We start from the raw sequence: 15,871 nt of genomic DNA, 5'->3' as shown, positions 1-15,871 counted from the left end.
AAGAGTATCCTCTGTGTGCTTGTGTTAATGGCTTTACAACATTCATCTCATATAGATGTGCACAGTATCATGCTTTAGACAATGAAGCAACACTTTGTTTGATTCTTTGGGATCACACACAAAAATGAGTATACTAAATTTTAAGTATAGGCAGAATCATATATGTAGTGTTTACTTTTTGATGTTATTTAAGAAATGTTTTCATTTTAATCCAATTAGTGTATTTGTTCATGTTTTCCTGCGAACACTCGCAGGCTTGTTTGACCAAACTCTGAGAATAGTCTTCGTCTAAAAACTGTACAAAAACAATGAAAAAATACACAGCTGGTGGGGGCAGACAATCAAAATCAACAAAACTTTCACAATAGTTTAGAAGAGAGGATTTTAGTATTAGGTATTTGTTCTACTTATTTCTTATACTTATATAACATATTTCTATTGTGCAAAAATATTTCATGTATAAAAGAGTATGTCTATAACTTTCCAAGCGCGTGTAGTGTAATGTTATGCTTCTTAACCGTAATCACATTACAACAAGGTGACATAGTCCCTCTAGCAAATCTGCCAAAAGTGGACAAAACCGAAAAATCTTAGCACACGGTAGATGCTTATGCTTATGACCGAAAGGGAGTACACATAGGCCTACTCTTTAATGTCAAGCGGAAATGTTGACAGAAACGAGTACGACAAATAAAATGTGAACATCGTCATCAGCTATATGAACAAAATGGTCTAGATGTAGTGGCATTATTTTTATGCTGTAGTTGTTCATAGATTCCTATGAACATGCACTGCATGTTTGACCACAATCAGAAAGAACTCATCACCTGAAAACTATGCAAAAACAAAATGTAAACAGATTAATTGATTATCTCTGGTGGAAAAATAGTATTTACAAGTCACACATTCACAATAGATCAGAAGAGAGGATTTTTGTCTTATGTGCTCATTATAGCTAAAATTCTCTTTTGCCAAATGCTGTACACACTTTTGCATTTCATAAATCAGTGATTATTTTAGTGAGTTAGTTTTGCGCACAGATAATCCATATGTAAAAGTTATGTTTGAATTTTTTCTATAACCTTAACAAAAGTGTGGAACATCATAGTTCTCAAATGTGTTTGCATTACATCTAACAAATATGACAGAAGTGGAGAAACAAAGATGTTTAGCACGTGCACACATTGTAGATGATTACGTACACCAGAGATGTTGCTTTATTCGACTCTAAGAAGATATCAATAGTAACTGATAACATTCTTTAATGTTTAATGTCAAGTGGTCAGGTCATAAATCACCAATCTGACACATAGTGCATTGTAATACTACTACCCTGTGTTGCTGCTGCTCGTTCCCAAGATCTAAACGGATGCATGAGGCAGCAGGATTCCACTGCTTGCGCCTCATGGGGGACCAGCCGTCTCATGGGATCAGGAACATCAGATGATGTTGGCGTCACTATGCTGGCACAATGGGGGAGCTCAAGGTACTGTGATTGAGACCCACCCACATACTTCGTTCCTTCCGTGCCTCCCTGAGACTCCTTCACGCTGTAAGTAGGTTCTATTACATGAGCAATAGAAAGGAATCTCAGAACACAGCTTCTGTCAGCTTCTCTTTTCTTCTTGGCTCTTGATCCCATCCCTTTGGTACGCATTTGCACAAATGGACCAGATTTGCACAGATCAGTTTACAATGTGGGATGAACGTCCTCTCTCACAATTGAGGCTACAGCATATAGCCAGTCCCAGCCTCCATAGACATTATTGAATCTGTCATATCTGACTAATGCAGTTGCTCAGGAGAAATAAGATAATGACAGTTCATTCTCAGAGCCTGCATTATTCTATTTATGTGCTCATGGCTATTAATTTACATTATGGCTGTATCTAATGTGAAAATAGATGTTCGTGCACCATGCTGTTCCGAAAAACAAAAGTTCAGCCATCATCTAAATGCTTTTTGCAAAATGAGGTGGAATAATTTCTCCATTCGCAAAGATGTAGATGTAGTCAGACAGATATATTAGGATATGATTTTCCCAGGATTTACGCTACACCAGACAGAAGTTTGGACACACTTGAATGAGTTTATAATGATCTTTGATCTAAAGGCCTATGCTTACATTCTTGATATGTTTTGTAGACATATCATAAATTTAAACTTTGTGCCATTGTGCCATTTATTTTTCATAAATTTGGCACACATGTGAAAATGTTTTTTTTTTAAAGCATCATGCACCCTTATAAAGTTGGTTGAGGGAACGGCCAGAGTATGTTAATCTACTTTGACCAAGCTAAAATATAAAAGAGTTTTAATTTGTTTATAATTTTTAGCAATGCATAATTCCTATCCTTGCATTTGTGTAATTTCCTAGTTTTGATGCCTTTACTGTTCCTTTAACATGTCACATGTCACAGCCATATCACCCTGTAGCCAACGTGGTGCTTGAGGAGAGATCCCATGATATGATTGTAAAGCGCTTTGGGTGTACAGCAATACACAATAAAGCGCTATGTAAATTATTCATTCATTCGTTCATGTGGGAAATAGTAAAAATATAGAACAAACTGGTGTGTCCAAACATCTGACTGATATACCGAAGGGTCTCAAAATATAGAGGAGCTTAGATCAGACACATCAGAGGCCCAGAACCTCTGGGGATGGAACCAGACCAGAAGCTTGACCTCAGGGTCACTGAAGAGTGATGTGATGTTATGTATGGGGATGAAGAGCTATGGGAGAGGAGCGTTCACTTTACTAAAGAGTCACGAATGAGATAAAGTCCACGGTTCGACAGGACAGTAATGTAAACAGATGGGTCATGCATTAATAAGTTAGTTTGTGGAGTCTGTCTCAGTCTATCTCAAGTCTTCATCTTCCCTCACCTTTATCCAATGGACTCGCTTGCGTGCGATCACGTACTCATAATGACATCCTCCCTCCATCTCTCAATGGAATCGCTGTCAAATCTCCCCCTTCTGTCTTTGTTGATCTTTGTTTTTATGTCATGCAAGTACATAAAGTGCACTGAAGGTTAAGAATGTATTGCCGCTGAGGATTCGAGTAACTGCTCAGTCTGATTCGGTTCACAGTTTTGGGGTCCAAGTTCATGCATGAACCCAAGTGGGGAAGTGCATGATGTATCGTCTTTTTTATCTAACACAGTTGTATTAGGATGACTAGCAGCCAGTTTTTCTTATTTAAATGTGTAAAATAATTTCACAATATTAATGTTTTTGCTGTTTAAATACATGCAGCTTTGGTGAGCATAAAGCATCATTATTACTACTGCTGGTAAGATGTAAACTTTGGTGTATAGCTTTTGCTTTAGCATTTATTTTCTAAAACTGTCTAAAATGGCATGGCAGACAGTTTTAGCAGATTGTCTGCATGCAATTGGGCATCTTTCATTTAGCCTCTGAAAATGTATGAAGGATTTTGGTAATAAATCAGTGCTCGTCGTAGAATAAATAAATAAAAAGCAATACAGGTAAACATAAACTGTGAGATTAATACGGCTGTCACAGTCTTCCTTCTGGTGCCATTTAATAGCATTTCGCATGGCCAAGATAAGAGCATTTATGATTAATTTTTCATTGTGCGGCTCTACAATGTTACCTTAAGAATATCCTCGAAATAGTCATGCCTGATTTTTTTTTCGCCATATCCCCTGACGTTATACACAATGTTTTCATGTGGCTATCAAAACCTGCAAAGGCTGTGTAAAGAATGAGGAATCTTGTGAAGGTCCTCCTGACCCATTTCAGAGCACAAAGCACCTTGAGGAACCCAGTCAGATGTTTTTCTCCAAACAATGAAGCCAGCTGACATTATTTGAATTGAATTGAATTGAATTGAATTGAATTGAATTTTTTTTAAATTTTTTTATTTATTTAAATTTTTTGGTCCATACAATGAAAATCAGTGGGGTCCAAAACAGAACTGGACCCCATTGACCTTCACTGTGTGGCCAAAAAACAGGTTTGGAACAAAGGAACAAAGTGAGTAAATGATGACTGAATGATCACTTCTCGATGAATGATCCCTTTAATTCTCGATAGTATTGCTAATCACTAATTCTCCACGTCGTTCCCATCCACTCTGTTTGTGCAATATCCTGAAACAGGTCAATAATACTTCACTATACACACAGAATTCACACACATTGCACTGAAAGGTACACTGGTCAGTCTATATCCAAAATTAAAACATCTGAGATGCCAGTCTCTGCATTGACAAGACAGAGGTTTCTGCTCTCTGTCAACAGACAATGCCGTGAGAGCGCTGTGTGCCGAATGCATTCAGTAGACATTGTTACAGCTGCTTTGGACAACGACCTCTGTGGTCAAGAGGTGACTGCCCCCTTCAGCTGTAACCAATAAAGCAGGAAGTACCCAACATGAGCAAATAGCAGCTGGGAACAAGAGCTGTTTAGATTCTGCTCTGGTTTTGTTTTGGTTAGAAATATGTTCAGTGTTCACAAATACTCTGTGGTGATTATGAAGCTGCATCCGGCTCAACAGATGGAAATGTATGAGCACAATGGTGGCTGCTTCTCTCATTTATTCTAATGATCTGACAGAGGCTCGCAGGATCACGGTGGCAGCTATGCAGCGTGCTACATATTTCATATTCAGGCTCTCATGGGACGGCTGAGGCCTTAGGAAAATGGTATCAAAATGAGGAAAAGCAACGCTAAGCATCTTCTTTTTGATATGATCACTCAGCGGTCGCCCAAGGTGCACATTTCAACTCTCTGACCTCAGAGTTTGATGAATCTGGGCTGATTTCATCCTACCCACTCATGATTAATTTCCCTCTGCAATTTGCCCAGATTGAATTATTGATGCAGTCTTTGCCACTGGTGGGCTAATTTGTGACAGATAAACACTGGAAGGAGACAGCAGCAAACCCAACGGGAAATACCTTTTTAAAGAAAAAATTATTTCACTTGAATTGCAGAAGGTATTTGTACCCATTGTTTGTCTTGTTAACAAAATTACTGACAGAAATGTTTGTTAGCAAAAGATTTTTGATAATGATCAGTAATCAGTGATAATGAAGGTGAGGCAAAAAGATATAAAGAAAAGGATAAAAAGTAGAAGTAGAAAAGTGCATTGTTATTCAAACTTAAAAATGTTATTACATTTTAAGGATATTTTTTTGTCAAATGTTCAATACTACAAAAAAAAAAGTTGTAAAAACAATCTATGGCTTCAAAAAAAAAAAAAAACCTAATCAGTATTTTTTATTAATCTGTATTTTTGACTTGGTAAAATATCTAAACATCTTAAAAAATGGCAGATTAACAGATAAACTTTAAATATATTTACTGAAAACAAGTTTTAATATCTTATTAAAGTAAAATTCTAAAGTAAATGTATCTTAATTTGTTAATGTTAAAGATAAAACACAGTAACGATTAAAAATGAAACAACAACAACAAAATAAGTTAAAACAGATGGCATGTAATACATTTAAAAATCTTAATGAGCTCTTAATGAGTTTTGCTTTCCAGTAAAATTAAACATGACTCATTTAAAACAAGAAAAAAAAAGACTAAGATAATACAACTTTTTTTTTTAGAGTATGTATAATAATTTTTTTCTTTCCCTTATTGAAAACAAAAGATTTTTTTTTCTTTTAAGGATAAACCAAACCAAATTTATTGTGATTTATGGTTAAAGGGTGCTCAGAAAAGTATTTGAGCGTTGTGGTGCCTCAGTCACTCACGTCATTGCTCTTTTGCTTGGGAGTTTTGTTACTTGATGAGGCAGTTGGGTTCACTCAAAATGGCCTTCTTAAATTAAAGCCATCACTCACATTCACACATGCGCCTTTACTGTGCATGCGATGATGATTTTATCCCGGTGTTGTAGTGCAACCACATTGTTAGAGGTGTGCATTAGACACTGACCTGTTGCTTCATTTCTCATCCTGTTTTTCGTGCCTAAAATAAATGCGTTCAGACGGCACAGCTGTGAACCTTCAAAGGACTCCCTGTTTGCAAGTCCTGGGCACAAGCACGTCTCTAGACAAAACCATGCACTACCCTTATTCAGGCCTACAAAGCGGGGTGTTCACCCTCATGCTACACTGCCTCTATTTTTCTGATGGTGAATATGGTTCTGGAATGTGAAGTGAGAGAGAGACGGCTCAGGGAATGCCGTGGGGGAAGGAGGAGATGCTAGAGAGCATATCTGCGCCCTCTTGTGTAAGGTTCAGCATTCTTAGACAATGAGGTGAAGGTTTTGAGAGTCATGTCACATCTTTGAGGGCGGTGGTAAATGGGGATGGGGCTGCTTGAAAAGGGCACTCTGTTAAAGGACAAATCAGGGCGGTGCCTCGGGTTGCCTATGAGTCATGTCACATCTTTGAGGGCGGTGGTAAATGGGGATGGGGCCGCTTGAAAAGGGCACTCTGTTAAAGGACAAATCAGGGCGGTGCCTCGGGTTGCCTATGAAGCACACAGACCTTGAAGATCCGCCAATGAGACGGATAACCTCGCTGCTCCAGCCGACAAGATGGGGGCGGAGCCATCACACTTTAATCAGGGGCCTCCTTAATGAGTATGCAAATGTCATTTTCCTCCTAAAACAGTAAAGTTTTGGAGGGAAGGAAGTGTTCATGGAAACTCAAGTCCTTCACTGCAAGTATTATTATTTGTTATTTTTGACTTGTTTTCTGGTAAAATGTCTAAACATCTTAAAAAATTAATTTACAAGAAAAGTTAAATTGTGTAAGAATTTTTTCAAACCTGCTATTTAGAGAATATTTATTTATTTATTTATTTAACAATTATTAATACAAAATAAAAATAAAAATTCTTGAAATAAAAAAATTTCAAAAAAGAAGCATTTTGTACAGATTCTGTATCTTAAGAAATTTCGTGTAATTAAAAAAAAAAACAATGATTAAGATTTTTTTGCTGTTTAAAAGGAATATTTTGCATAGACTTTATATCCTAAGAAATTTTCTGAAAAAAGTACATTTGAAATGACAAAGCGACTGTCGGGTTTTGTTTTGTTGTTTTACATTTAGCAGATGCTTTAGAAGGAGCTTTAGGTTCACATATGAGACTGTTGTTGGAAAATAGAAGGCAAGTATTAAATTCAAAACACTGTCTGCAAGAAAATTCATATACATGTTTTAGCTTAAATATTAAAAAATGTTAGCAGTGTTCAGGGACCTATATTTTAGCCAGGAAAGTTTAGTTTGTGGCAAGTTTGAATTTTTTATTTTTTATTTTTTAATACGTGCTTTAATTCATCCATAATGGTCCCTTGTGCTGTGTAAATATTTAAATTATTCATATTATATAATTAATTAAAGTTTTATTATGCATACAGTTTTTATGACCTTGTATGATTAAGATATATTCAATTCAATTCACCTTTAATTGTGTAGCGCTTTTCATGATACAAATCGTTGCAAAGCAGCTTCACAGAAAATTAAAGTTTCTACATTATCTCTCATTATCTCTTCTCAGGCGTTCAGTCATCTCAGATTTTTGTAAGGGCTGGATCCAGACTGAAGCTTGTGTAATTCCTAGTTACCTCGGGATGCCAATCCCGTGGCAGAAACAGAGAAGCAAATAGACAAAAATTAGCATAGCTGCTGTTCAAACCAAGCAAAAAATGATAATGTGCATTTGAGCAGATATAACTGAAGTACAAGGTTATGAGATAAATTATGTGAATGCTTGGCTAAAGAGATGTCTTTAATCTAGATTTAAACAGAATGTGTGTCTGAACCCTGAACATTATCAGGAAAGCTATGGACCCTTTTCACAAGACTGTGATGACGCGTTTAACGGTCATCAGCATCGTAAATCCTCAAGTTTTTCATATTAGTATTTTTTTTTTTAAATGTATGTACATTTATAACACTATTCTTTGTATTATATCACCTTTGCATCAAATTACAAAAAAACAGTTAACGCTAATGTGAGGGTGTTTCTAATGCAGCGTCTCTGGAAGGGATGGTAAATTTGACATTGTTCTCTCTTCTGACTGCCGTTATCAGTCTCTCAATTTTTTTCCTTTTATTGAAAGTCATGAAAACACTATCGTGGAGTTTTTCTTTTGCTATTTGAGCAAATGGGAATGCAAAAAATATATTTGTGGTACTCTCCCATTCACTGCTCTTCAAGTTAACCCAACTATGACGACTTCCGATGCTGAGAAACACAGAAATGTGAAAAAGGTCCATTCCAGAGTTTAGGAGCTAAATGCGAAAAAAGCTCTACCTCCTTTAGTGGACTTTGCTATCCTAGGTACTACCAAAAGTACAGAGTTTTGCGACCTTAGGGAGCGTGATGGATCGTAGCGTGGTAGAAGACTAGTTAGTAGGTACTACCAAAAGTCCAGAGTTTTGCGACCTTAGGGAGCGTGATGGATCGTAGCGTGGTAGAAGACTAGTTAGGTACGCAGGAGCTAAATCATTTAGGGCCTTATAGAAAGTAGTTCTAAACAGTAGTTCTTAATAGGTAGCCATTGTAGAGATTGTAAAATTGGGGTAATATGATTATATTTTCTTGACCTGGTAAGGACTCTATAGCAGCGGCATTTTGGACTACCTGTAGCTTGTTTATTCAAGATGCAGGACAACCACCTAGTAGTGCAATACTCCAGTCTTGAGGTCATGAATGCATGAGCTAGCTTTTCTGCATCAGAAACATGTAACATGTACAAGTATAACAAGATATATTTGAGAAATATTTTCATTTAAAAAAAATGAATTTGTCACCATATTGTAGGAAGATTGATTTAAAATGGTGTCTTCTTAATGACGAATAACAAGTTCTTGAAGGTGCCCTGAGGACAGGTGCAGTGTCCCATGATATGCTTCTCATTTATAACACTTGTAATGTGCCACCGAGACAATAGCTTTATCAACGGAAGCACAAAGCTTGCAAACTGGGTAATTCTCCACCATCCTGCCCTATCTTGTGCTCGTATTAGCATTTTCTCAATACTTGATATGAATGGAATGCATTTTCTAGCCCGGCGTTGTTTCTGTGCCTCACTAATTTATGTATAAATAAATCCCAACTATTTTATCCCTCCATGAAAAATTCATGATACTATTTCATGAGGATGCCAGGAGCAGGGCACTTGGTGCCACCACCATTATTAGAACAGATGAAGTCTGAGTAATTATGCCACAAATAGTGGTGCCGAGTGCGATTTCTGAGCTAGTGCACATACACGGTGCGGTGGCCTCATTAGACCAGCGAGATCCAATTGCAGAGCCACATTAGACTGCACAGTTTCAGCACACATGCCTCACTGTGATTTTCCTTTTGACAGCTTTGCTGGCGAAACGGATGCTCGTCTGTGATTTCAACATCTTTTATACCCTTTAGGGAGTTTTACAGCTATTCCCAATGAAAAAAGTGCATTTTGGACTACTTTATGGTGCATCGTTTGTTATTCAAGTATCACAGGGATGTGAAACTGTCGTTTATCTTTCTTAGCTTATTTTCCTCAAACCGCTCCAGTTTAAGAGGAAGCTACTGTGAGTCTGTTTTTCACCCACAGTATTGACTGTTTTTAGTTTCAAAGTGAATCATTCTAGATATTTTATTTAAAATGTTTACGTGTAGTTGTTTTTGAAGTCATTCTAATAATAATAATGAGTAGTAATAATAACGATATTAATAACCATATTTTATTTTATTTAATTTTCAAGCTAAATGAAATCCAGAGGAAGACCACGATTTTTGCTGGTGTTTATGACAGGGTACTTGAGCTGTACTAATGGGGTTTTGGGGTATAAGACAAAAAAGGTTGAAAATCTCAGGCTTAATGAACAAACAGTTACGTCATTACCTCTGCATGCTTTTAATCAATATATTACCTCATCCTCTTTGGCATAACGCTTGTCAAAAGTAATTTATCATTCAAAGGTTCAAACCTCCCACCAGTGAAAAGCTCTCCCATCACCATCCACCACAGCCTGGTGGATACTGGCCCCCCATTGGTGGCAGGGTTTCCAACTTCACATTCAAGCCTTTGCCAAACATGGCATACAGTGTGCTTTTCACAGCCTGCCTCTTCAGAATGCTCTTTGGGAATAGCATTGGAGGGCTGGCATTGTTCCAGTGTGGTGTGAAGAGAGGGACTGCCGTGGCTAAGGTCAGGGTTAAGCTGACGGATTCTTCCAGAAAACAGGGGCTCACAGACAAGATGTTAATGACCTGAACGATGACTCACCGCTTAGGCATCCATCACAAACATGTCTCAGTCCTGAAACACACATGAATGCAAACACAAACAAAAGAGCACCAGATCTGTGTGGCACTGTGTTGCTCTGTCGTACCTGACAACTTTGGTGTCGTTAACTACTTTGGCAAGAATGAGGTAGCTAAATGTATACATGCAAACATTGAAAATCAAGGCAGTTTCTCAGTATTAAATGGTCAGTTCACCCACAAATGGAAGTTCTACCATTATTTACTCACACTCATGTAGTTTCAAGCCCTTATGACTTTCTTCGGGTTTGAAGAGTTTTGTCGCAAGAGCTCTTTTTCATATCGTGAAAGTGAATGGAAGCGATTGCTGGCGAGCTCTTAATATGTTGAAAAAATCTTTGCCTCTGCAATAGTTCTCAAATCTTATTCACATGTTGCGTCAACACATGTCAATGATGACAAAATGCCAGTAACTCTTGTGTTTATCCTATTTAGATATACAAATGACATTTGAGAGCTGTGGTGTAGGACAAAGCCTTTTCGAATTTTTGTCTTGTAGATTGGTTTATTTTTCTTTGTCCAGTAACATCAACTAACCGACCAATAAGATATAATCTGAAAGGTGCATTGCGCCACCTATTGCACCATAGAAATGTCCTTTCTGTTCAGTCTGACGAATGTTCATTTCACTTTTGGGCTTATTAGATTTTTCATTTGTCTTGACGTAACCATCATTCTTGGTCTCTCTTATCCAATCTGCATGAAATGCCCAATTTAATCAAATCCAAATACAACATTATGGGCTATATTTGCTGTTTTTAATTGGTTTGGGGGAAAAATGAACCTAGAATACCTCGAATCTCTCTTAAGCACACCAACTTCGTGTCTAGAGCTGTTCATAAATTGTTTTGATTAGTTGTCTATTTCTCTTCCTACTTTGCTTTGCCAGGTTCAAATGTTCAGAATAATTATGATTCACTCCCATCAGTCAGGGCTCACTTGAGCCACAGCATGACAGGTCATGTAAGAGGAAATTGTCTTATTAATATACAAAACCAATTACCATCAGCTTTATCTGCTTATCCACATTGAAAGGTTTCTTATGTTTCTAATATTTCCTGTGAACCTTCCCACACCTTTAGTGGGCCATGCAAACAAATGGGCTAAATTTAGAGTTTCAGTTAAGATCTGAAACCAATGGGACCTCAAGCTGAGAGACAAAGGTGGTAGCTTTTGCTTATATCTGAATAATTTGTGAAAGTGTGTGTGTGATTGTGCACATCCCCACCTCAAGACAGCAGGATTGCAGTTTTTAAGTGCTGTCTCTATTATTGTTGGCTGGACACACAGCTCTAAGGGGGCATAATTGGGCAGAGGAAAATAGAGTGGCTTGTGCTGGTGAAAAAAATGAGAGAAGACGACGAGGTCTCTGTGCTTGAATGAGACTAGGGGATGGTATTTACATGCAAATTGCATCTGGTCTTCCAACTGTCTAGTTACCTCACCCTTTTAAGCCACTGGCCCACTTATCATGCTGTTTGCACAATAAACACCACAATAAGGTTAATGTCTTTTGATGCATCTGGCTAAATGCAATATTATCATCAATAGTTGCGTAACCTGGCTCCTGCTTTATTGCAAACAGCTGCTGGGCAACTGCGAATCACGGCAAGTCACTTTTTGGGGTTTATTTTGGTTTCCTAGGCAACAGAATGGGGCCCAGACGAAGACACCAGGAGGTCCTGTCAAAGCAAAGGGAAGACGGAGGTAACTTTAAACCCCCAGGTTCTCTGTTGAATAGGCACATTTCTTTTAAAATGCTGACAGCCTATTGGCCAGAGGGGTCGGGTATTGTTGAGGTTTGTGGGAGGTCAATATGTTCAGCTTACTTATTCAGTATTTTTAAAGCCCGAGGTCAGTATTTTCTTTCTTAAGAATATCATTCTCTGAATGTGAAAGGCAAAATGAAAAATCCACTAGCAGATTAAAGCATTGCCAGAAAAAGCTTAGTTAAAAAAAAAAAAAAAAATTTAAGGCAGGTTCTCTACACCACTCTCTTAACCAACACTGAAACTAGTTTCTTATTTCAAAAGTTTGACTTTTTTTTTTCCAATGAAAGTTTTTATTGTCATTAACAAGACAGTGCTATTATTCTTTAATTTCCCAGAATGATACACATCCCCCTGCTTAGACTGATCTGCTACAACTGAATAAATCAGTTATTAGTGAACTATAAACCAACATGGTGGCAGTTCTCATCTCGAATAGACAGTACTACAAATCACAATCTATTTCCTTAGCTGTTAATTTAAGCCACTTGGCTTTATGCCTCAGTGGCGTTAGGGTGCTTATCACATCCCTTTCTATGTGAAATTCTGTAACTTTTACAGTCAGCTGCACAAAAAGGTTGATGTTGTGACTTGCTGATCCAATGTTAGACGGGATTATTTTTGGTTTGTAGTAGTACAAATGAAAGCTGAGCTTATCTCACTCTTTGGTGAGGTGTAAGTGCTCTCACAGGAATCTGTGTGTATGTTTTTTTTTTTTTTTTTTTTTTAAATGTATCCTATTATGGATTTAAATTAAAAAAGATAATAATTAGTTCCAATTGGAATTGGTTCTAAATTATAACGGACATACCATTACCATTTCTTTAAGATATTTTGATGCAAATGTCCTTTTCTGTAGTATAGATGACTGGATGATTTGCCTGGTTTGATTTACAGAATCCCACAATGCAATGTGCCTAAACTGGAGTTTCTATTTCCACTATGGTTCATGAGCCAATGTCTGCTGAAACTTCTTTTTCTTGAAATCTTTCTCATCTTATTATTTGATGGGGCTGTAAAAAGTTAATTTCACAGAAGTCATATTCACAAAATTACTGAATTAAACAATCAGTACCATAGTATTTTGAACATGCCACTGCTATTGTCATACTGTCAAGTGCATCTGCCCCTGCAGGTGGAGTGTCAAAACTACATCCGGGTGTTGCTTGTCAACAAGACAGAGGTGATCACCTGCGGTACCAATGCCTTCCAGCCCCTTTGCATCACCAGAGAGGTAAGCATCTATCGGTTAAATGAGCTGACAAAACTGGAGTTTTTATCAAAATGTGTGTGTGTGTGTGTGTGTGTGTGTGTGTGTGTATGTGTGTAATCCATATCGTATCTTCCTCTCAGGCAGGGAACATGGGCAGAGTGTTAGAGAGGGTGAATGGAGTGGCCCGCTGCCCCTATGACCCCCATCATAATTCGACGGCTGTGGTGACCGAAAGCGGAGAGCTGTACGCCGCCACGGTCATCGATTTCTCTGGCCGGGATCCTGTCATCTACCGCAGCCTAGGAGGAATGCCGCCTCTGCGGACCGCCCAGTACAACTCCAAATGGCTTAATGGTACATTAAACTCATAATCTCATGTCTGATAGTCTCATATTCCAGAGATCGTCTGAAAAATTTTGACATTTCTCTTGATGTCCTTCCTTTTTTCTGTCCTGCTAATATGCAGCCAAATAGCTGAATGTTGTTCTTCAAATGAAAATTGTTGATGAGACGTTATTTAATTTTGTGTATGCTAATAGCACTCCCCATAGGAAAGAAAAGCTGTTTCCCCTAGACAACAAGATTAAATGGAAATCAAACTGTTATTTTTCTTAAGTCTCCTGCTTCTCAAATGTTTTTCGTAATAAAAAAACAACAACAACAATAATCTCCCAATAAAATTTCACAAAGTCTGTGATCACAAATTTTCCAATTTGATCTCAAACATATCTCATCAAACATTTCCTATCAGATGATCTCTGTTGTGCTATTTGTGTGTATTTTTTATCTGTATACTCTCAGTATATTCTTACTGAATCGTCTCATTTGTGTCTTTCACACAAACTTTAGGAGAAACATCTGAGCAGGGTTAGGGATATTGTCAAATAAATTAAACCTAAAACCATAAAAAAATGGTTACTTGAAATAAAATAAACCTTAACTTACATAAAAAAAAAATTAATTGATAAACTTATTTTAAATTTAGCCACTTGCCAAGGCATCATTTCTCATTTTCTTTCAGTTTAATGTGACAAACTAAAATAAAAATAAAAACGAATAAGAAGTGTATAGACCTAAAAACTAAAAAAATAATAAAACACAGCAAAATTACTAAAACATTAACTAAAATTAAGATGAAAACTGAAATTATAAAAATAAAAACGAATTCATAATATTAATAAAAAATATAATAGTATATCAATGATACAAAATCATTTTATTCTGCAGGTGCTGTCCATGTCAGTGTTCTTTTAGTATCATTGATATACTATGTAAGTTTTTGTTCATATTTTGAGATTTTAATTTTATATATTTTTTTTGTTTTCACTTTAATTGGAAAGTCTTAGTAATTTTGATGTGTTTTTGTTATTTGTGTTAGTTTTTGTTTTTTCAAACATCTATAAGGTATTTATTTATTTTTATTTATTAGTTTTAGTTTGAGTTATTTTAGTAATTTACCTTAAACTAAACAAAAGAGAGCGAGAGAGAGAGAAATGTCACTTTGGCAAGTAGCTGAAGTAATATATATATATATATATATATATTTTTTTTTTGTATTTTCAATTAACATTTATTTTATTTCACATATCTAAATGTTTTTTTATGGCTTTAGTTAACTAAAATAACCCTATTCCATGTTTGCTCTGACCCACTGTAAGTTCCTATATGATACCTAGCAAAAAGTGAGAAAAGCAAAGTTGCACTCCCACAATTGTTTCTTTTGCGTCGAAGGCAGTTTTTTAGAGCAGCCCTGGCCTGTCAGGGGAGGAACCAGTCAAACATAGAGACAAACGAAACTCAGCACACTTCCTGCACAAAGTCAAAAGGTGTCAATAATCTCCCAGCTGCTGACACTTTGCCTTTTCCCATAGAAAATTCATTCAACGCCAGTTGAAATGGAATAAGCAGAAAGCCAGAGCTGTAAGTCATACAGTGAGGCTCCACTGATGAGATGTCAGAGGGTAGTTGAGGTGAAAGGAGAAGGACATAGACAAGGGTTGGAGAGTTAGCAATGGTAGTGCAAGTGTAGGACTGGGCAGAGGAGACGAACATACAGGCATCCAGCAGTGTAATTATTCCTCATGACTGAGAGAAGGTGAAATTGCAGCTGCAACGCTTCACGTCACCCAGTCGGCCTGTAGTTCCACTGTAGGTTCACACTTGAGGACAGAAAAAGACAAAAAGAGGGAAGCAGGATTATTGAGGCATGCGCATTTACCTGCGTTCTGTGGACACATATTGACCATATTTGAATAAAATCAGCACAAGAGAGCTTAAAGTTAATCTGAATTGCTATTTTACTTCCATAATATGACAAAATTCAAAGTGAAAGAGGATATTCAACATGAAGAATTACTTTTTTCCATTGTGAATGTTTAATCATAAAAAGTGGCATTACATGAATTTTGAATTAGCTAAAAAAAAAAAAGCGGTATTTGTAGCTTAAGTAGCTATTTGGCTATTGGGTAGCAACATTATTGAGTGGTTTGCTAATATTTGCACAACTGAATACTATTTCTCTTCAAATATATATTTTTCCAGTTTAGTGTGGTGTGAAGTGTAGCCAAGTATGGTGTCCCATACTCGGAATTTGTGCTCTGCATTTAACCCATCCAAGTGCACACACACAGT

The 15,871-nt window shown here is 37.0% G+C and overlaps 1 protein-coding gene across 2 annotated transcripts in view; it reads left to right on the top strand.

Moving 5' to 3' along the window:
- Positions 1 to 15,871, top strand: part of sema5ba (sema domain, seven thrombospondin repeats (type 1 and type 1-like), transmembrane domain (TM) and short cytoplasmic domain, (semaphorin) 5Ba) — a 143,236-nt gene that overhangs the window by 77,690 nt on the left and 49,675 nt on the right. For both annotated transcript variants that reach the window (XM_016450606.1, XM_016450605.1), the window contains exons 6-8: positions 11,903 to 11,965; positions 13,163 to 13,261; positions 13,381 to 13,594. In XM_016450606.1, coding sequence (XP_016306092.1) covers positions 11,903 to 11,965; positions 13,163 to 13,261; positions 13,381 to 13,594 — 376 coding nt within the window. The remainder of the gene's footprint in view (positions 1 to 11,902; positions 11,966 to 13,162; positions 13,262 to 13,380; positions 13,595 to 15,871) is intronic.

This window comes from Sinocyclocheilus anshuiensis, unplaced genomic scaffold (genome assembly GCF_001515605.1).
Source record: "Sinocyclocheilus anshuiensis isolate Anshui unplaced genomic scaffold, SAMN03320099.WGS_v1.1 scaffold2056, whole genome shotgun sequence".
Classification (NCBI taxonomy): domain Eukaryota; kingdom Metazoa; phylum Chordata; class Actinopteri; order Cypriniformes; family Cyprinidae; genus Sinocyclocheilus; species Sinocyclocheilus anshuiensis.
The sequence above is the reverse complement of the archived record's forward strand: the minus strand, read 5'-3'. Positions and strand labels throughout refer to the sequence as shown.